This window comes from Varanus komodoensis, unplaced genomic scaffold (genome assembly GCF_004798865.1).
Source record: "Varanus komodoensis strain SLA01 unplaced genomic scaffold, ASM479886v1 scaffold17, whole genome shotgun sequence".
Classification (NCBI taxonomy): domain Eukaryota; kingdom Metazoa; phylum Chordata; class Lepidosauria; order Squamata; family Varanidae; genus Varanus; species Varanus komodoensis.
The window spans coordinates 4,859,570-4,883,458 of NW_025335505.1; the positions used below are offsets into that span (position 1 = coordinate 4,859,570).

Consider the following 23,889-nt stretch of genomic DNA (forward strand, 5'->3'; position numbering starts at 1 on the left):
CAGATTTTCCCTACCCTCACTTCAGGCAGGTTGTATGCATATTGCATGTATATATGCATTTAGAAGACCATTGTGTGCTGATGTTTGAGGGCCATGGCTGAGGAATAGTCCATATGCGTTTCATATAAAAGGTTCCAGATTCAAGCTCTGACATAGAAACATACACAGAAACATAGAAATAGAGCAAGGGACCTCCCAGGCCATCTAGTCTGACCCCCGGCTCCATCCAGCTTCACTCATGACATGCCTACCATGAGCATGTCTAGCCTATCCTTGTATATCCTCACTGATGGGGCTTCAACCACCTGGTAGGGCCAGAAAGCTCTGGTGGGGTTCAGAGGCCTCTCATGTAGTCAGTTCTGAGCTATATGGACCTCTGGTCTGACCTGATAAAGGGCATATTCTGATGATGACGATCAAAGAAGGTATGATTTTCCAAGTGCAATTACTGTTCCAGGGACATCTTGGTCCTATCACAAGAGCCAGGCAACCAATGCTGTCCAAACAGTGTTTCTGTTACAAGCTTGGAGAACTGGAATTTGACTCCACAAAAGAAAGGAAGTTTTGGATTAAATACTTGTTTCCAAATCTGCCTCATTGCAATAAAAATGTCGCTCCTGTCTTTGCTGTCTCTACTGGCTAACTGTACTGCTTATTCATCTGTTGTAAAAAAAAGTTTGCCTGTCTCCATGAAATGCTGTCAGGTATGAGTAACAGAGTCACTGGAAACAGAAGTTAAAATTCCTTTCAAAAGAAATAGGAAGGAGTGGCAGGAGAGGGCATTCTAGAAAAAGCACTGACCTGAAATAAGTGTTGAGATATGCAATTAAACTTGTGTAAAATATTTAGAAGAAACAAGAATTCTTCATATAGGTTCTTGTCAGGAACAGACAGCTGGAAGTCAGTCTGAGAGATTTCAGTGTGATGGGAACTAGTAGCTCACAGCTGGCCATTGCTAAAAAATAACAAGTATTCACAAAGTAGCAAAGCTCATCTATTCCTGATTGTCCCATTTATAAGAGACTGTGGGCTGGTATAAAGTTTCTGAGCCTCAACTTTGGTTAATCACCTCCCTGTTTTGCATTTGGGAAGATGTTGGAGATGCCTTTTCAAAATGTTGCTAGTGTGAAATGTTGAAGGGCATGAAACACCTTCACTTTTCTAGAGGATATGAATATCCCACAGATGCCATTTTCTCATATGGATAATTATTCACAGTACCCATTAGTGGTTGTTGTTATGTTTAAGTTTTTTCTCCTTGTTTAATTCTTAAATCTGTAGGCCACCTTGTCCTTGAAATACTCAGGTGATTGGTGTAAAGTGTGCAGTTATACAGTCCTGGTCACACAACAACCATGATTTGAAATTGTTTTGGCTGAGATGCTGACTTGCCCAAGCCTGTCCAGTGACTTTGATAGATGAGTGGGAATTTGAACTCTGGACTCCTCAGTCCACTGTGTTAATGACCTTGTAGCTCTTTGTGCAAGAACATGGTTATTCCTGTGTTCTGTATGTCTCAAGCCCATATAGTTGCAGTAGCCTAGCTATCCATCAATCTAACATTAGGAGTAAAAATAGTAGCAGTTGCTACTGCACATGTTGTACAGGAGACAGCATTGGATCCTTCCCCATGTCTGAGTTATTAAACAGCATCAAAATGGAACTCTTGTGTCAGGTTGCATCATTTCTTTCCCTGCCTAGCCCCAGACAAATACAGAACTGCCCCAACAACGAGATGGTCCATTGTGCACAGGTGCTATGCTCTTTGTCTGTGAATCTCAGAATCAGCTTCCCATTCCATTCCTATGCCCTGATTGTTGTTGCCATTATTATTTTAATGGGTCCTTTATCAGCTTAGAAATTTAGACATACTTTCAAAGTACCTTTGCCTGCATGTGTCATGAATAAAAGAGACTTTACAGGAATTTAGGTTGCCTTAGAAAAATGGAAGTATACTCTCTCTGTCTATGCTGCAGTCACATTTACATTCTTTGGATATATTCTATGGTTCTGAGGAGAGTCTGTGTAAAGTTGATTGGCTTCGCATTCTGTTTTCAAAACAACTCCTATTTGATATGCTGGTATTTTTCATGATTTAGAGAAAAGCCCTGACAGTTGCAATGGTAAATGCATACAGTTAGGTACCAAGATAAGTAAAACCTGACTTAAAAATAAATAGCCATGGGTTCCCATCCTCCAGATCTTTCAACAGATTTTGGACCCAGTAAAGACCATTATGCAATTGAATTAATGGGTTGCTATACCATTTCTTAAATCCTAGGGATAGCTGAGAAATGTGTGTGGTTCACATTTCAGCACAGACTTAGCAAATTTCCATGTCCTAAACCTAAACATGATCCAGAATGTACATTTAAAATGATGACTTTTGAAAATAATATACGCAAAATGCATGTATTAGGGAAATGTGCACAGAACTATGTGTGGTTGTCAATACTTTCTTAATCACAGTGTGATCTGGGAATGAAGCAGGGGAAACTTAATAGTATGGGGCAGGGAAGCAGCTAAGCAAAATTGAGTTTGACATTTTCAGCCACCTCTACTAAATTTTCACTTTGTATTATGATACATGGAAAGAAGTGTTTGCACTGAACATCACAAAATCACCTGAAATATTAATTATAGCAATTTGACAACAGCTAATCTATTAGTTGCCAGGATTTGTTAAACTACCAACTAAGCTGAAACAAAGACTAGAACAGTCTACTGCTGCCCTTATAAGTTTTCAATGTGCTTAGCTTTATAGCTCCTCATTCTATTTTCTCATATTAAAATGCATTTCATGCATTTTATTGTAAAATTCATATTTTATAATTAAGCATACCTATCTATACACAAAATTTATATATTTTAAAGCTAAGGGATTTGGAGAAATGCAAAGTTGAAAAGATAACTGTATTCTCATCCACAATTAGGTGTGAATCAGGTCCATTCATTTCCAGATATGGATCCAACCAGGTATTTAAAGTGTTCATAATGAATCTTGCAACACAGAAAAAAGATAGTCAGTTAAAGAATGGAAGAAAACACCTAGATACTTTATTCCTCCTTCATATACTTAATGCAGAGCAGATACAATGCTGCTTTTAACAGATATAAATATTTAATCTAAGTTAATGCAAGCACTTATATATCTAATTGTAAAAATGGCAAGAGTTTTATCTGTTCAACATTTGCTCCTCTTGAATGGCAAAGAGAATGGCACAATATTTCATGCAATTTCTTTAGACAGCTGAAGCTGATCAAAAACAAATGTTAGAAAATAGATCCCCTTTTTGTCACTAAGGTCTTTTGAAAAGCTTATTGCACTTAAACACGTGTAGCAAAATGTTTCGCATACACCCTTTTTGTATATATCTCCCCCCCTCCACACTTTTTAAATGTTAGCTCTGCATTCTCTAAATGAATACATAAAATTTCAGGTGTGTGTAATCTATTCCTTGCCAAGTCTTTGGTGTCCACTAAAAGTCAAATGCAAATAGTAAGCAGAATATAACAGAGCACATCACATGTTCTAAGTAGAAGAAAACTATCCAGGGCTGCTTGCTCAACAATACTGTGTGCATGCTCCAAAGTCAGAGACATCATTAATTTCATTTTAAATTCTAATAACTCTGTGGAGAATACCATTTCTGACCAATATTTCTACTTATAATACTGAGACACTGAGAATAACTTGAGTGAAAGTAAATGACTGGGTTAGGAGACAGTGCAATGGATATCTCCAAGCCCTTCTAATTCAACCCCTGCTCATGTCACTTTCTGTACAAAGGGTTGGTTGCATAGTCTAAGTCCCTCCCACATCTCTAATCTGCAAGTATTCGTGCCCTCTCCCTCACTCCAGATTCAAAACATTCTTCTTGAGGTTCCAACACAGCTGTTCTGGTCCCATGCAGTGTCTTCCTTTCACTGTTGTGGATAAAGGTTGATACCTTAACATCTGCTTCAACTGTGATTTTGCACAACCTAAGACAACACACACCTCAACAGTTCTGGGGATAAGGTAAATGCACGTGCATACCATTGACCCCAGAATGAATGCAAATCATGTAGATTGCATTCTAGAGCCAGGGATGGTTGCGATCACCAGTCATGATTTTTGGCCCACCCATGACCTTGCAAATACAGTATCTTCCCCTTATTCAGATTGCTGCTTCTCATAATGCATCAATTAACTAACCGAATGTGTTCACCATCAGATCTGATGATTTCTAAAGAGTAGAAAAATGAATCCTTCATAGGACTGTCACTGGCTAAGAGAATGCTCAGGATCTAAGGCAAGCACTTCTCATAATGGAAGCTAGGGACAAAAACAGCTATACTTTTACTGAAAACAGAAAGTTCAGTTGGATAGGCCTTGGTCTAATCTAGCAAGGCAATTACATGTATCTAAGCTGCTTCTGTTACAGTTAAACCACCTTCTGACTCCTTCCAAATCATATCTTTTCATTTTTGGCTTTCATTAGGTTTATTGTTTTTCCCCTGAAGTAGGAGGTTGGTCATATAATTACATATTGAATGTGGGAGGCCTATGGTATTCAGACACCGGAGGTGCTCTTGTTCATTTTTACATAGCTGTGCAGAAGAAGGAATGAAAGTGTAGCATTTTCACCCTCACTCAACAAGCTGCACCTGTAGGAATTCATCTCAGATATGCTCCAGAAAACTTGTATACTCTTTATGATTAGTGATGCCGCTGAATATCATAATTAATCAGCTCATCAGTTGAAATTCATCAATGCAATGCTAACCTTTTAACAACCCTGTTCTATGAATTCACTATTGCATTCAAAATGTCTTGCAAGCTTCAGAGCAGTGCAGTCTACATCTTAGGGATGCCATTTCTGCTCATGCATTGTATTTGTTGAATGAACCCTGAAGACAAATGATCAGGAAATGGTACACAACATGACACAAGACTGAGTTTCCAAATTACTGCTCCCAAGATGTACTTTAATATTGTGTTTGCACAAAAATTCATATATACAGAACAAGCACTTACAGTCAAGCACTTGCATTCAAAAACTGTCATATGAATTAACATGAGTGGATTTATTACTTTCCAAGGACATAATGAATCCACCCATCAACCATTATTTTTTATTCTTAATATTTGGTTAATCAGTACATTAAGTGGCTACAGCAGGTTTCCATTACCTGGTAACCTCTAGAAAGCAATAGCAAATTCAGCATGAATTGAAGAAACACACAGAGTGAACCATTATTGTGTGAACCATCAGTCTTGCATGGTAAGCAGGAAGAAGGTTGATGAATTCCTACAAATTTTGTCTGGCATGAGCTGTCAATTAACTACTAGGCCAAATCTGAGGTTTGTTGTTGATGTATAAAGCCCTAAACAATTTGGGACTAGGTATCTCAGGGATCATTTCACCCATTATGTCCCTGCTTGGTCTTTGTGGAAGGAGTAATTTTGATGGTGCCATACAGTTTCTGTAGCTTGTCTTAGCAGCACTAGTAAGAGAAGATGTGGTATCACAGCACCTGTTCTCTGGAATGTGCTCCCAATGTATATCAAACAGGTGGCTACATTTTTGACTTATCTCTTTATTCAGGCTTTCCATGGGGTGTGGCCTAGCCAGTCACAGTTTTATTGTTGATCAGTAGAATGATTTATATATTGTTGAATGATATGGCTACATTTTAGCCATGAAGTTGCTGTTATGTTTACTGCTTTGATAATTTTGGAGGGAAGCACTATATACCTTTTGAAATAATTAAGTAATACCTTTATTTAGAGAAGATTGCAACACACATGCACACACACACCACTCTCACTAGGCCAGTCTGCTGTCTTCATTCTGTAGCAAAGAGGAGAAGAAACATAGTCTGCGGCACTGGCTTTCAAATAGTCTTCCGGGAAAACCTTGTCTTTCCTGGGGTATTGTTTAGATTACGTATGGATGAAACTACCTGATTTGCTTTCCACAATAAAGGTACAGAAGGTTTTTTTCTGCACAAATATTTGCACATGTGCTTGTTTTTTTTATGCATTCCATAGTAAATGCCTTGTTTTACATGCAGTTTTCCTGAATGCATTCTTTTTTTATAAGCAGATTTGCCTAAGCTACACCTTTCTGATGCAAGAATGATAAAACTTGGAGAAGTATAAAAAATACTTGATAATTATGTACTCACTTTCAGGCAGTGAAGGTTGGGCTAGTTCATATTACAATTCAAACAAACCAATTTCTAACATATTGAAGCTTTATAATGGCAGACAAGCTTTTGAGAAAGACAACTTGCCAACTTTTATTGATCTTCCACAGAAGTGTTCTATGGCAGGAAACAGGGTGTCTAATTTCGGTTGCACTCTTCTGTTGGACAACTGGCCCAGTATGCTAAATGAAATAAGTTAATACATCTAAAATATGAGCCAGAAATCAAGTAACATGCATAGATTTCTTGGAAAACAGGTTGAAATAGAAAAGAAAGTTAGTAGGCAATGTTTACCTAACAATAACGCCTAGTGCATTTTAAGAGGGTATTTTATGAAAGTATTTATTCACAAGTGTGAGCCGCCCCAAGGCTTTGTTGCGATGGGGGCGGCATAGAAATGTTTTAAATAAATAAATAAATAAATAAATAAAGTCATGTAACTGCACCCTTGTTTTCCTAATTCCTTATAAAGGGAATTCTTTTCATGACATTTCATTTAATTCTCAATATTTTTCACACAGTACCACTAGAATTATAAATTTTGTCCTGTGCAGACATATGAGGGCTGAATGCGGGGACCTTGGCTTACCGTCTTATCTGAAGGACGACATCTCTAACTGTGCAGAACAGATCCCTTAATACTGCACTGCAGTGTCAGCATTAGGTGTGAGTGAAAAGTGCTGAGGTGAGGACTTTGAGCCAGTAATGTTTTTGTCTAGAGATTAAAGAGCTATAGATAGTGGGGGGGAAATACTCCAATAAAAGTGCATAGGAAAACTGTTTTGTCAAATATTTTCAGAGTGCAAGCATGATTTTTAAAAAGCATACTTTAATGTTGATGCAAGGGTCTTGCTTTGAACTAATCAGTTGAGGTGACTTTCCATTTGATGTTATGTTTATGGGAAATAAACATCAAAACTAACTGTGTCAATGATCATCTGTTAATTGAAGGGAAGGAACTGGAGAGAGAGGAGAGGAAATTAACTCCATTATGCCTTAGGACTTGAAGCTATAGTCACATGAATACTTACCTGAGACTGAGTTTTATTTCTCTACCTAAACTTGCTTGCATTAGAAAGGAAATACTTTACTTTTGCAGCACAGAAAATGAATAGGCTGTAATCTTGCAACAAGGTCTGTAATATCCTTTTTAGAACTGTTGGGATGTATGTGGATGGAGCTGGATAATGCTATTTTGTTTTTATATTCTATGTAGTGTGAAATATGCTGTGACTCATGCATGCACAATAGAACTTAATTGAATCAGAGGTATATTATGAAGATCTAAGTATACATCAAAGTAGAATCCTACTGAGTGGAATCCTATGCTGAAAATTCTTAATTTTAGAAAGCAAAATGAAAACTACTCTGAAAGCACTTGCAAAGAATAAAGTACCTGGATTAGACAGGACACCAATAAGGCATTCCAAGCTCCAGATAATGAATTATTCCAAATCTTAATGAATTATTTCAACAAATATGGAAAACAAAACAATGGCCCACAGCCTGCAAACATTCAATATACAGCGGTACCTTGCCTCACGAAATTGGGTCATGAACAGAAATTTCAGGAAAATTTTTCCTCAGGTTGTGAACTCCACATTGGGTGACAATTGCGATTGCGCCCGTCTTGCCTGCATGGGTGCGATCGCAATCATGCTGCGGGGGAGGGGGGGATGGCCATGATTGTGCTTGGAGGGGGGATGGCTGCTATCACGTCTGTCTCCCTCCCTGAGCGTGCCTGCAATCATGCCTGTCTCCCTCCCTGAGCATGTCTGCAATCGTGCCCATCTTCCCTGTGATTAAAAAAAAATATTCACAGAATGCATTAACCTGATTTACATAGAACCTTATGGGGAAATTTGACTTGGCTCATGACCAGTTTGGGTCACGACCAGAGTCATGGAATGGATTAAGTTTGTGAGCCAAGGTACCATTGTATATTCCAACTCCAAAGAAAAGAGATGCAAAAGAGTACAGCATAGGGCAATTGCTTTTGTTTCCCAAGTAAGCAAGTGATGCTCAGAGTGTTGCAACAAAGAATACTACCTTATATGGTGCCAGAAATGCCAGGCATCCAAACTGGATTTCAAAAAAGGAAGAGGGATTAGAGATCATATTGCACATTTATGTTGACTTCTGCAGCACACAGAGGAACTTCAGAAAAAGATTGGCCTATACTTAATAGACTACAGCAAAGTCTTAGACTACATGGATTATGAGAAACTATAGATGATCCTGGAAGAAATGAGTGTGTCTTAGCATATGATTGCCTGATGCTTTATCTATATTATGGACAAGAAGCTACTGTTGGGACAGAATACAGAGAAACAGAATGGTTTTCCATAGGCAGAGGTGTTAGACAAGGATATATTTAATCTCCCTTATCTATTCAAGGAATTAGAGGAAGGAGTGAATATTGGCAGAACAAACCCCCACAAATTTAAGATATGTAGATGATGCTGTAGCACTGGCAGAAAGCAGCAATGACTTGATCTGATTTGAGGGAGCCACAGGCTTGAACTTGGAAGAACTGAACGAGGCTGTCACGGACAGGGTATTTTGGAGGGTTCTCACTTCTACAGTCACCATAAGTCATAGACAGCTTGACAGCACTTAACAAAATGTGTAAATCCGGTAAATCCAGATGAAACTCAAATACTTTGGCCACCTAATGAGAAGGAAGGACTCACTGGAGAAGAACCTAATGCTGGGAACAATTAACAGCAAAAGAAGAAGGGGACGACAGAGAATGAGGTGGCTGGATGGAGTCACTGAAGCAGTTGGTGTGAGCTTAAGTGGACTCTGGGGGATGGTGGAGGACAGGAAGGCCTGGAGGAATGTTGTCCATGGGGTTGTGGTTGGTCAGACACGATTTCACGACTAACAACTACAAATCCAGTACACACATAAAATAGAAGGGGAATCCAAAACTGTAGAAACAACTATTGTTAATGGACAATCCTACCATGTTGTGCCCCTAAGTCTTTTTAAAGGGAATTTTAAATAGATTATAATAAATATTGTTTAATATTATTGGGTTTTCTCCTAGAATAGCTTTTTTTTTTTTACCATATCCCCCATTTAGCAGAATTCCAGAAGTGATCTTTTAAAAATTTTCTATTGTTACTACTCTTCCCAGGACTACATCACTTTAAACTCAATGTTCAGAAGCAGTGAAAGAGGAATGTTCCGTATTAGAAAATAGTAGGGATTAATTGGAAAATGTATCATTATTTTTGTAATAGCTTTATAAATCGGTGGCGCCACATTTAGAATACAGTTTCTAGGTCTGGCCACCCCATCTCCAATAAGACATATCAGAGCTAAACTTCATCTGCTTGGCCATGAGCCACTAAACATAATTAAAATGCCAGTGCAGAATAAAATAACTTTAAAAGGGCAGCCATAAAAATCAAGAGTCTGGAGTAGTTTCCATGCAAAGAAAGTCAAAGCTTTGATATGTAATGTATGATATAGTTTTATAAAACTTTGATTGGTATGGAGCAAAGAGAGGGAGATAATTTTTCCTCTCCCTCTCATAATACTAGAACTTGAAATCACTCAATGAGATAATATGTGGTTCTGGCAGCTTAGTTTTAGATAGCTCTCAAGACAACAACAGGTACCAAGGATCTGTCTCTCAAAGCCTATTAGCCACCTCAGATGGATGGAGACGGCATGCGTAGGGAACAAATGCCTTCAAGTATAACTTACAACAGGAGAATCTTTGCGTTGTGAGGGGCCTTGAAAGTCATCTAGTCTGATACAACCTTCCCTGCTGAATTCAGTATCTGCTATATAGGATGTAAATGTAGAATTCGTGAGATATGCCCATCCAATCTCTCTTTAAATACTTCAAACAAAGGATAACCTGCCACTTCCAGCTTCCATTGCTGCGCAACCCTTATTCTTAGGAAGCTCATCCCTTAAGCTGCTCTTCAATTTCTACCCTTTGTTCTAGTCTTCTCCATCTTATGACTGGTAGCCGTTTAATATGTCATCTGTGATATTTTTACTGCTTTCAGTATTTTACTTTTGGTATTTTATATATTTTAACATTCTAGAGGATTTATATTTTTATACATTACATATTTCTATTAGTGTTTTATTCGATTTTAATTGTGTAAGTTGTTAATGTTGTAAACAACCTCAAGTTCCACTATTGAGAATAGGTAAAATAATTAAGAATAAGAATACATAATTGAATATACATTTCATGTCTCCCTTTAGTCTTCCATTTTCCAGACTGAACAGACCCATTTCTTTTAACCATTACTAATTCAACTTGGTTCCCGAGCTCTCACGATCTTGACCTCCCTCCTCTGGATAGCCTCCAGTTGTCAGTGTCCTTAAAATGCAGCACCAGGAACTGGACACTGTCCTCCAGCATAGAATGGAACAGAGCTTTTATTTCTCATTATCTGGAAACTGTGCTTCTATCAGTGCATCATAGGCATCAGCACACAGACTGTGTTAGGGTTGTGTTTGGTTCTGGGGTGCACAAACAATACATTCAGGTCAAAAGCAACTAAAGCAAATTTCTCACCCTTCCCTGCTTTTCCTTCTGTTGAATGTGATCTTAAAGTTTTGTTCGGTGTTCCATATGGTCAAGTTCCTTTTGAACCTTGACACTGTCTTTGATGGTGTCAGCTAACCCTCCCAGTTTTGTGCCCCCTTCAAAAAATTCATACAAATGTTGAAGAACACAGGGCCCAGAACACAACTCTGTTGAGTTCCGCTTCAGGCCTCCCATCAGTTCAATGCAGAATCATTGATGAGCATTCAGTGTGCACATTTGATGCTCCCCTGAAGGCTGGCATCATTTAGCTCACATTTTACAATATTGTCAACAGGTGTATCCTGGGAGAACTTTCAAAATGCTGTTCTGAAGCAAAATATACCGTACACATGAGATTCCCAAGATCTACTGCTTTAGTAACTGTCAGAGAAGAAAGTATAGCTGGTCTGGAATAACTTTTTCTTAATAAAGTCATATTTAATAAACCCTAACCCTAAACCAAATATGTTTTCCTAGAGACTCACATATGAACTTCATAATAAGTTGTTCTAGAATTCTGCCTGGATCAAACTCAACCTGACTGTAGAGCGGAGTTTCCTGGATCCACCTTCAGCCCTGTGCTGAAGGCAGGCACCAGCACCGGCACATCGTTCATTCTTCAGGTCCTTAATGGCTGAGCATTCTAGAAGCTGCTCACCATGGAAACAAGGCACGGTATCCTCAAATCTGATCCAGTTGATATTTTGTGTTTCATGGCTGCTGTTTTTCACCTACTTAGAACAGTTTTAAATTGGTGTGTGCTTTCACACAAATACCTACAAATGCAAAAGTTGAATATAGCAAGAACAGGTTTTAAAATGTGCTTTATGCAGTATTGTTATCCAGAACAGGAATTGCCTACCAGTCCCTTGCACACATACATTTGACTCACCTTAATGCATGCAATGGCAGCTATAAGCATACTGCTTCCTGGAAAATTTGGCCTTCTTTTGGGTTGATTTCTACTGTGCTGCCTTCTGTAAACAATGAGGGATTTAATAGCTGTATAACAGGCAGAAGTTCAGGGTAAAAGTTTGCTCCTGGTGTCTCCACTATTTCCTACTAAAAGGCAGGGACATTTCTCTGGCTAGGATATAGAAACTAACTGAACCATTATACGCAGTTGTATGCCTGTGGTTCTGCCCTGAATGGACTCTGTTGGATAGCTATGCAAAATGCTTGCAATTGGTCTTCTGCATAGGTAAAACCAGGATAATTTTCAGAAGGCTTTTTGAGAAGTGAGACCATCTAAAAAGTTGAACCCAGCTTGATTTTTCTAAAAACAACATTAACATTCATTTCAACTGGATATGCCTAACCTGCCTTGCATAATTTCAGTTTGATTTGCTCAAACTGCCTTCTGTTTAGCTTGTGCATGAGAATTCTAATAAACACTAATTTGAGATGTCAAAGATACATCTGCCTAAATGATTTTACGCATAGACAAAAGTGCAGGCTTCTTGCCATAACAATAGCTTTTGTTGACGATAGAGGTCTTCAGTATATATTATTTCCAAATAATATGTGGGTACATCTGTCTCAAAAGGTGTTTGAGAGTACATAAGAGAAATTGCATGTGGAAGCATTCCATATGTCCCTGTTAAGTTTCAAAGAGCATATAATGTCTATCATGGAGTATTAGCTTTCATGTGTATAAAACTCAGCTTCAGGCCAAAGGCCAATGTATAGTTAGTGAACTTCCTGAGCCATGCATTCTAAAGCCGCCCCTTGTTGTAAGCCGCCCCGAGGCCTTGGCAAGGGGCGGCATAGAAATGTTTTAATAAATAATAAATAAATAAAGCTAGGTGCCTCCGAACTGGCACAAATGCCTTTACATTTGAACTGCTTGTACAGAATGTATCCTCTCCTTTACCTCCTAAAGAGACCTGGTGGGGCAGGAAGAGTTTCAGTAAGCGCACATCTCCTGTTCCGGCCATTCATCCATAGGAACAGAGCTTTGAGATGCCTCTGTCTTGGCTTTCTTCCCCTAATGAGCAAACACCATGTGACACGGTGCACCATCATGTGCAAGCCTTTAGCCTATCTCAGTGTACTTACAGGCAAGGGAGCTAGCCCAGGTCTCACTCGCGTGAGTGTTTCATGGCAGGCTTTGTGGAGGTGCTGTTTCTGCAAGGAGGTCCTTCCTCGCTTTGTCCCCATGCATCTGTCCCTGAAGCTTATTAAGTTTATTTTATTTATAAAAGTTCTGCAAATGTCACTGAGGTAGTATGCAATCATTTACATAAAAATAACAACACAAAAGAGCATAGCAAGCAATAAACACACACTATTTATTTATTTAAAACATTTCTATCCCATTGTATATGCACCTGAGATTCCAAGGATAGCTCTGGGTCAAGGAGCACACCAAAACTACACGCCTTGCCCCTTAGGGGGAGTGCAGCCCCATCACAACAGGGAAAATGTCACTCACCCAGATGGATGATCTGCTTACTAACAATACCTCTTATCTGGATTAAGCATCATTTTATTGGCCCTCATCCAGACCATCATTCAGGGCAGGCACTGCCTTATTTGGATTAGATGAGAAGGAGAGGTAGAGCTGGGTGTCATCAGCATACTTCTGACACCTCAGCCCAAACCTCTAGATGGCTCCTCCCAGCAGTTTCATGTAGATGTTAACCAGCATGGGAGATAAAAGAGAACCATAAAGTACCCCATGCCATGATTGCCATGGCACAGAGCCATAACCCCCCCCACACACACCCCATAGCACCTTCTGGAATCAGAAAACCAAATTGAAACAGAAAACAGTGTCTCCCACTTCTAACTTGACCAGCCTATGCAAAGGGATACCATGGCTGAAGCCAGCCCTGATACCAGCCTGAAATGGACCTAGATGGTCTGCTTCCTCCAAGGGTATCTGAAGTTGCTGGCCACCACCTGTTCAAGCACACTAAAACATTTAAGGGTGTATTCTCATCATAAGCCCCCTCTCACAACACAGATGTTTATGGACATCCAGTGCAGTGTAGAAAGAGAGGCAAAGATTATTTTCAGCACCCTATTTTCCCAGCCTGAGGTTTCCATCAGATAAGTGGTTTCACCTGTTTTTGAGGAGGAGGAAAGAAGAAGACTGCAGAAGCTTCAGGATACTTCAGGTCCTGCCTACTCCATTCTCTTCCTCCCTGCTCCCTGCATCTGTGAAGTTACTTTCATGATCTTGAAAAACAGCAGACGTGGTTCCTTCCCCACCAGATGTGAGGAGTAGGGCTCTAATTCCCAGCTCCAAGGTTAGAGTGAAGCATTATGTTTGACCTCAGATCTGGGAGTTTCATGACCCCCAGGTGCTGTCCAAGGCCACCAAATTGGCCACTATTTTGTAGCAGTATTAAAACACATATTCACAATGTAGAAGGTCAAATTGAGAAATATGTCTTACCATCTTTCCAAAACAAACACACACACACACAAGAGTGGTTACTATGTGCTCTGAAAGGAATGCATTCCATAACTTAAGAGTGATGTAGGACAAAAAGTGCTCAAGTGTGCCCTCAAAAAGGCTCTTCTGCAGATCTGAAGAAGAGAAGTGATCTCTCAGCTTGAGGTCTCACCACTCAGTGATTAGAAGGTAGTATGCAAAAGGCTCAATTCCCTGTGGCCCATTTTTCTATTGCAACTTCTATTAAGGGTTTGTAGGATTTTGTGGTGCTTCCCCAAATTGATCAGAAGTGTCATCTGAAGGAAATGTCTGTAAAATGAGCAACAGTAGCTCCATTGAGACCCTGTCAATGGCCAAACAATGATTCTGTCTAATGCAAAGGTAGCCTTGCTGATATCGTAAGTATGCACTACATAAATCCCCCACTGATGCGAATTTCTCCTTTGCCCTTCCATAGTTAGCTTTAACCATTGGCTGAGTTTATGCAGGACAACAGGCAACCAGGGTGTGGTTACCATGGTTCACCTGTTCTTTTTTACCATGATCTACATGAGAGATAATCAAGTGGTTTCTACTTTATGTGGCTGCCATCCTCCCTGCTCAGTTTACTCATTGTTGGCATGCATCCAATTAGCCACTGCAGCTGAAATTCCATCTCAAGCTTCATCACTCCTTTATATTGCCTGCCTCTTCCTCAGTGGCCCACACATTGAGGTTGAATGGCTGGAGTGGCTCCCACAATTGTTGCTCTTTACACTCTGTAGTGGTTACATGCCAGGTTTGTAGAAACCATGATCCTGGGTTCAGACAATATGAGAAGCCATGGTGATATAGAAAAACCATAGAATAATCAATTGTTTCTTATGATTTCCAAAGACCAAATTAACATGGTGGAATATCACGACAGCCCAACAAAAGTAAAAAGCCACCATGGTTTGTTATCGGAACCCAACCATTGTTACTGTCATATATGCAATGGCACAAATGATGGTCAACTGAAAATAGGGTTGGTTTTCCAACCATAGTTTGCAAGCCTGTTTTAAAGCAGCAAAACTCTAGGTGGTGTCCAGTCTTGCTCCTGCTGTCTTCCTGCGCCATCTGTCAGTGGTTCAAGCCCAGAAATGTGTGAAAATACTGCCTTCTAGGAGTGCTAACTGCTTATAGTGCTAGCAGTGAGGCTTGTTGGCAGCAGGCGACCTCGGATACCTCCCTACGGTTGCAAATTATGCTTATTATCTTATTTGCTCTTAATATCAAAGCAGACCTGAACTGTGTTCCAGGAATGCATCAAAGAGACCAGTTATGGGTTATGGAGGGATAGTGAGCACATAAGACTCTTGGCACACAAAGTGGCTAAAATTACACAAAATATGAAAGTGTTTAACAGAGTGCCATCACTAATTGTACATCAGTATGGACACATTTAGCATTGCTTTCAGTGGAACAAGAGTGAGTAATAATTATTGTTAACATCACATGGTGTACATGTTTCCATTGGAATGTGCTGGTTTTACGAAAGCTATATGGGAACCAGAGTGGTAGGAACGGGGAGAGTTTGCTGACAAACAGGAACTGGTGAATTGATATTTATAGAAGTTGTTATGACTACTTAAAGTATGGTTGCAATGTAACTTAACATTCAATCTCTTTTCCTTTTTCCCTGTACTTTATATGATAATAAATTAAACTTACCAACTCCAGACTTTTCAGGAACATTGGCTGTGTAAATGTCCTTGGTAAATTTAGGTTCATTGTCATTGATATCATGGATTTTAATGATAAATTCTGATTCTGGCTCCACTTGCCTTCCGGTCTTTCGGTTGATAGCTTTAGCTCGTAGCACATACAGGGACTTTTCTTCTCTGTCCAGCTTTTTTGCTGCATGAATATCTCCTGTATTTTCATCTATAACAAATAAACTGCCAGCCCCATCTCCTGTTAATATGTATTTTAAATTTCCATCTCCTTTATCTTGGTCAGTGTGTAGCTTTAGGGAAGTAAGAGAGAGAGAGAGAGAGGGAGAGGGAGAGAGAAAGAACTCTATGAATATATGCATTGTTATTATAGACCAAAATCTTTCAGCACATATGAATAACTTTCCACAAATCTTGTCTGTAATTGAGGTTAGCAGGGGTAATCTTCTGTCTCAATATTGAGGGAAAAATTACTAAACTGAGATTTTGGTCACACGTGCAAAATATCTCTAAACAAATTGACGAAGGACACAAAGGATATATGGTAAGATGGTAGCAATAAAGTTAATAGTATGATGGCAAATGCAATATGACTGTTGGTTTTCCAACATACTGCCAGAAACCTGTTGTTTTCAGGAAGAAAGCTATCAACTTGCTTTCTGAAAGTTAAAAATAATATAAAATATAGGCCACGATCCAAAGAGCTATGTCAGATGCACATCCAAAGGCTTTTAAAGACATTTGTCCTAAAATCTTGAAAGCTCTTATTTGAGGACCACATATTCAAAGAACATCCCATGACAGTCCTGAATTATATTGTGCGTGAGAGAGAGAGAGCATGAGTATTTTACCTAGGGCCAGTTTCTGTATAATAGTAAAGAAGAAACTGAATTTAAAGAGTGGAACTTTCATAATGTTTTGCTTTTTCTGTTTTCTTTTGACATTGCTCTGTAAGACTTTCTTTTCTATGTGTTAAGCTATAACTCTGTTCTAGTGCCATGTCCTTTTACATTTCATCTTAAGTCTGATCACATCTATAATGGATGGGGAGGTTGTCGCTTTGTTTCATCACTATTTTATGCACATGCATGCACGTGCACACACATGCACACGTTTTTTTGTTTTCTATCTTGCTTGTAATTTCTTGAGTTTTGTGCTGAACATTGCAGATGTTCTGCATAGCTGTCAGGTTTTTGTGTGTGACTTTGCCTGTGTTACCTGTTCACATCAATAAAATACTCCAAAATCGCTGCTAGACAACAATCTTAATATGATGACACATATGAGTTCATCAAGATTATTTTTGTGTGGTGTTTTATCAACATACATAACAATGTGTGTTTGTGTGTGCATGCATGCATGAAGTCTCTGCCTAGGCACTTAAGGGCTCTAGGGCCCAGTCCCATGAGGATAAGAGGTTGGATAATGATCCAAACAATATTGATCCAAATTGTCCTTTCTTAAAACATATGCTACATTCATCCACACTTCCCTTGGACCTTTCAGGATCAAATCCAGATGGGGAGAATGGAGTGCCTTTCACCTTAAACTTTCATCAGTTGTTTGCAAACTGACTTTGGCTGGCAATGGAGTGTGAGAATATATTTGTTGTTGTCGTTGTGAAGTCGTGTCCAACCCACTGCGACCCCATGGGCAACACTCATCCAGGCCTTCCTGTCCTCCTCCATCCCCCGGAGCCCACTTAAGCCTCAGTGACTCCATCTAGCCACCTCATTCTCTGCCGTCCCCTTTTTCTTTTGCCCTCAATTGTTCCCAGCATTAGGGTCTTCCCCAGGGAGTCCTTCCTTCTCATTAGGTGGCCAAAGTATTTGAGTTTCATCTTCAATATCTGCCCTTATAAGAGCAGTCAGGGTTGATCTCCTCTAAGGCTGACTGGTTTGATCTCCTTGCTGTCCAAGGGACTCACAGGAGTCTTCTCCAGCACCACAATTCAAAGGTCTCAATTCTTCGGTGCTCAGCCTTTCTTATGGCCCAGCTTTCACAGCCATGCCTTGCAACTGGGAAAACCATAGCCTTGACTATAGGCATACTTCATGTATACTTCCACTATAAGAACCCGTACTCATAGGCCACAATGTTACACAATTACTGCAGAGTAACACCTATTAAATAAAGTGATAGTTGTAAGTCCTCACTCACTCTCCCCTCACTTTCCCACACTCTACCAGCAGTACCACAAGATAATCCAGAGGCCAAGCGTAGCAACCACTTTGCTCTGAGTCCTGGGCAAAGGTGAAGAGGTCCTCCCAGCAAACACACCAGCCAGCAGAAACGTACCAGACAGAGACTGAAGGATGTTGCTCTGCTGCTTCTGGCCACCTGACCAGGTGAGGAGACAGACAGAGCTGCCACCAGAAACAATTCTGCATTATTATTCAAAGTATTATTGTTTTTTCTATTGCTTTGGCCTTTTGGCCTTTTTTTTTTCAATTTTCATTTTCGCTTTTGCTATTCCTTTTACAAATACTATCATTATTAAGTTTAACATCTGCACTAAACATTGTAGTATGAAATTTATAGCACCCTCATAATCATAGACCTTTAAAAATACTAAAATGCATAGTTAGACACCTGTGCTAGCACCAACCAAAAGTCTTAGTAAAGGTATAATCGATTTTGGATTCCCCCCACCCCCGCACCAGGACCAGAACCAAAATGTTTATTTTTGGTTGCTTATTTTTCAAGTTACCAATGTTAGTAACTATTGGAACTGCCTTAAGTGCAGACAATGATGGTTGTATTTCTGAGTGGGAATCCAATCCTACATCCCTTCATCTGGGAGAAATCCTACTGAACTTAGTATGAGTTACTCCTTAGTAAACTTGTTCAGGATTGAACAATAAAATTGAAGCAAACCTGAACATAGTTTTCCATCCACAGATCTCTCTGTACAGTCAGATTTTTTTCCCTGTACCATATAATTTCCTGTACCGTCTTGATCATCTTCCCCACTCTGCAGATTTCTACAGCCATATTTCTGTTCTATCTCTTTTTTTCTCCATCCCAGAGATTTCTGCAAATTTGTTGCAAATGAATCTAGAAACATATCCCAAATGTGGTATCACATAAGATGCTTTAGTTCTCAAAGGATAAAGATTAAACAGCTCTTTAAAAGCTTAAATTGTGTTTTGTTCATGACTATGGTGTATCAGTGTATGTTTAATGCGCTTATATAATGAATTGTAGAAACTGCTTGAGATTTTGAAGGTAAAAAAAACCATGCCAGATCTCAGATTTCAGTATTTCTAAATCTTATCTGTGCTATTACCAAGAATACAGTAAATTTACCATTCTTAGGTGAGATCTTTGTACCCTGGATATGCATAAGTTATGCCTGTTCTTTTGTAAATACCCACAACTAATAGCATGATATCCAAAGACAATATATTTGCAGCTATTTATTTCTTCATCTTGTTAGACTGGTAATTGCCATGATAGAATAGTAACTAATAATTGCACTAACCTATTGCCTTTCTTACATGTGCAGACAATATGCATGCCTCCATATTCCTCTGGCACCAATAGTATATCATTTGGGACATACTTCGGCATAAGACTGTTTAAATCCTTCAGTGCTATTTAACTTAAATGGCAATATGATTAATTCCTTTTTTCTGTTTCAGCAGAAAACCTCAAGAGCAGATACTCTGGCCAATATGAGTTGTACCTACTGACCCTCCTTCTTTGGTCAGAGCAGACATTCTGGTCTACTGCTGTGAACAGGAACAATTGAAGCTTTGCTTATCAACTGACAAAACATTTCATATTGCAAAGCAATATTCTTATTTGCAGAAAATTCAGTATGTTTCACTAAGAGACTGTCAGAAGGAATACCCAAGAGCCGCAAGACAGAAAATATGCTCATTATAATTACATTATATAGTATATAGTTCTTCCTGGAGAATGACTCAGTTCAGACTGCAAGGTAAGGTCATTTATATGAAATTGTCCTTCACCAACACCTCTTGCCCATGCAAAGCTAGTAAAAATCAGGCATATGAGTTCTAGCCCAGCCTTTTCTTTGAAATATTTGTTTTGCTGCCATATACATAAGAGTTGTCAGGTTTAAATGGGCAACAACTTTTATCAATGTTATGAAGGGGATATGCAAAGGAAAGGATCTGAAATCTCCATTCTGCATTCTACTATCTATCTGAGTAACATTTAATGTTAAGTGTGCATCTCTACAAGGCTGAAAAAGGTCTCTGCTCATCCTCCTACCAGATGAGCTCTCTCTTGGCTCCCCAGGGACAAGGGTGTGCCATGCCTCTATCTTTGTCCCTTCCCACTCCACCTCTGTCCCCCTTTATCATCTCCATACAATCCCTGTAGCTTTGTATAGGTGACTCAAGCATCCCTGAAATGAAGGTCCTGTCCTCATTCCTAATCGCCATATGGGCATACAGGAGCTGTGATAAAAAAAAAAAAAAAAAATCTTCCTTTACTCAAAAGGACCCCCCATCTCTCACCAAAGCAAACCTAAAACCTAAATACATATTCCAGCACTAATAACTGCTTGGACCTGTCTTGAGCTAGCCACATCCTAAAGCTTAGTCTAAGCATTGAGTGCAAAAGACCATAATGTTATTTCTCTTCTTCTCTCTCTGCACATGATCCTCTTATCTTTCAGATGGGACTACTCCCTCACTCCTCCCCAGGCCAGCTGCAGAAATGCCAGCCCACTGGGAAGCTGGGGTCATGGAGAGGTGACTGGGGCATAGAAATGTCCTGGATGCAGAGAATCTACCAACCTTCCCAACAACTCTTCATTGTACAAACACGTCTCTCCAAAAGGAGAAAGGGTGAGCAATTGTGATCTTTTAAGCGTAGCCGTTGTCATCAGTCAGGAAGAACAGAGGCACTAATGGTGCTGATAGCATACACCACCTGCTACCTATGGTGTGAAGTCCCAAATGCACCGTGATTCAGCCATTCATTAAAACTGAGATCATAGCCATGCAAGAAATCGCATCAAACCCATACTGATACAATGACACCTTATACTTTCCAGCAGATATTAGAGATTCCTCCCAAGCTCTAACTTTAGAAACATGTGACTGTATTAGCAAACATGCAACAAGTTTATGTGTGCATGTGCTTAACTTTTCTTTTAGCACTACTGTACTGTTTCAGTCTTGGCAGTCATCCATCAATACCCACCACCACTGTTGTTGTTAACTACTTGAATTAAAACAACAACAACAACAACAATAGTGCTTCTTCATTATTATTTAGATAGGAAGATTTCTCTAACTTGCCTGGTTGCTGCATCATTGCTGCTCTGTCACCACCTCCCTGCACACTCCATGAGCAGCTCCTCTCAACTTAGACCCCACCTGGGGCAGCCTGTAGCCAGCCAGCAGCCAAGCCCAGATATCACCCCAGAGGCGGGGCTCTTTTGGCACCCCATGTCCAGGGCAGTGGTCCAGGGCTGGCAGCTGAAGGTGACTCCAAAGGGCATCATACAATTGGGACCAATTTGGGGCCCACTGAGGAAGTGGTGTGTGTGTTTTGCAATTCAGCTGAGGCTGGGATAAGTGAGTTTTAATTTTTGTCTGGTGATGGAGGGGAGGCTTAAGTGTATAGCCATTGGGCTGGTTATGGGCAGGGAGAGATATGGTGGTGTGAGAGGAACATGCCTGTGTAGGAGAACAAAAATAAGATAGCTTTTCTAGCTCTTCCCAGCCAGATGGTTCCTGGTAGCCATGTCAGTCAGTCCTCTGACCTGCTGGTGCTGCTGTTATATGCCAGGCTGGTTCAGATCTGGATGATGGCAACCCTGATATGGAGGGGTTAACATTTACCCTGTTGTCATGGTCTGGCCACTTTCTGGTAAGGTTTAGGCTGTGGTCCCTTTTCCCTTCTGCACTCATGGGGAACTTATTAAGATGGTCCACCTAAGAGACTGATGGATCCATAGGGTTTCCAGAGCTCTCTGGGAGAATTCCCAGCTCACATGGTTGGTGCTTCTGTTGAAGCCCAAGGTACACTGAGAAGACTCAGGTGGTTTTCATGATAGCTCCTTAGTGCCATCTCTACCCTTGCAGTGGCCAAGCAGCTCCATGGTATACATCTGAGCTTGGGGCAACAAAGCAAGAAGGGAGACAGCTAGACCATAGGTGGAGAAGATCTCAAGACAAACTTGACCAAGCACAGCTTAGAGCTTGTTATAGGGCCTATTCCATGGCAATAAAGGTGGCAAAACATCAATATTTTGCCACTTCCATTGTGTCTTTATAGTGTCACCCAGTTGAACTTTTCTGAGTAGTTTGGGAAACCTATCTCCTACAGGCTGGAACATCAGGTGAGATCTCTGAGCTTTACGTGGTTTGCTGTGATGTATTTACTTCTCACTTTGAAGACAAAGTCTGGACTTCAACTCTTTAGTTGATCTAGTCCCATTGAGCGAGGCATCCAAAGTACTATCTTACATGATTTTGATGGATGAGTTTCTATTTATGATGATGTGGACAAAGAACTCAGTTCTGTTCATGTCACCACTTGTTTATTTTTTTCCTTGTCCATCTTGGCTCATCAGGAGACCTAGCAAAGGGGTTCACACTTGGGTCTAGAAGGCTATCAATGCCTCTTTAAGAAAGGGAATGGTTCCAGACTCTCTGAAGTAGGCTGGGATAAACCAAACTTTGACCCAGGGGGCATTGCAAATTACATGTTTGTTGTGAGAATTCCATTTTTTGGGCAGGGTGCTTGAATGGTGGTGGCGAAGCAGTTCCTGGTACTCTTAAATGAAATGGATTATCTAGATCCATTTAGACCAGGGTTTGGAATGGAGAATGCCTTAGTCACCCTGTGAGATGACCATGCTAGGAGGAGGGCTCTTTATTGTCCCCCTACGCTGTTTCATGTACACAAAACTACAGGGAAAGGCCATTCGGAGGTGGGGGCTGATGACACACAGCTTTACATCTCAATCTTATCAACCCCAGGTGGGGCAGATTCCATTCTGGATCACTGCTTGAGCTTGATAATGGGCTGGATGAGGATGAATACATTGAAACTCAGTCCAGGTAAGATGTAGGTACTGTTGGTGAACAGTCTGACTGGGGATGAGGGGCTTCAAACTGTCCTAGATGGGGTCACACTCCCCATAAAAGATGAAGTCTTTAGCTTTAACAATTGATTTTATCTCATACAAACTTTAATGGAATTAAATGTTATTGAGTCTTAGAATTTTAATCCATACTGTTTTAACTTTTTATGTTACCTTCCTACTCTCAGCAGTATATTGTTATGTAGTGTATATTGTTATAAATGATGTTTATTGCTATGTTTTTGTTTATAATATTAGTTTATTGTATATCATACAATACAGGGATTCCCCATTCCCCTCAATCAGATGGATCATTTACTGCCCAGAGATTCCCTGGCCCTCAATTCCCAGACCAGACTCTGTATTTAGTACATGATCACCCAAGTATGGGGAATAAAACAAGTTTATTGAAAGAATAGAACAGAGGGGTGGAGGGGAATAAAACACTAGGGTGAAAATGGATAGAACAGGGTAAAAATGGGGAAGGGATGGGGAAAATTGGAAAGCAGCTGTTTTACAGATCCAAGGCCAACCAAGCACATACCACTACTGGGATCTTGTTGTGCCGCTCGGACCTAAAAACCAGAAAGCTAACCCACCTCCAATCCATAATTCTCCTGTTGGAATGTGATGCTCTGATCTGAATTGCATCCCTGTGTGCTGGTTTGTACAACCTGTCAAGCACATGTTGGCCTTCTGTGGAGACTTTGTACTGAAATTTTGCATTGCAAACCTCTTGTCAAGTTTTGGCTGTAGCTTCTGGTCTGCATCACCTCACAGAGTCAAGTGTTGTACCCTGTGAGTTCTTTCCTTACATGTTGGACAGTACCAGGAATTCTACCTGCCAAATTAGGAACTATGGTTATTCCACTGTTGATTTGTGGTTGTCAGTTTGCTAAAGCAGAACTGACTGGATTACAGATGTCAAATTAAGTAGTTTCTGTTTCAGTTGGCTCCGAGGGAG

General features: G+C 40.0%; 1 protein-coding gene across 2 annotated transcripts in view; it reads right to left on the bottom strand.

Annotated features, from left to right (window-relative positions):
• The window catches only part of CDH9 (cadherin 9), an 85,133-nt gene that overhangs the window by 49,241 nt on the left and 12,003 nt on the right, over window positions 1-23,889 (bottom strand). For both annotated transcript variants that reach the window (XM_044426403.1, XM_044426405.1), the window contains exon 2: window positions 15,852-16,146. In XM_044426403.1, coding sequence (XP_044282338.1) covers window positions 15,852-16,146 — 295 coding nt within the window. The remainder of the gene's footprint in view (window positions 1-15,851; window positions 16,147-23,889) is intronic.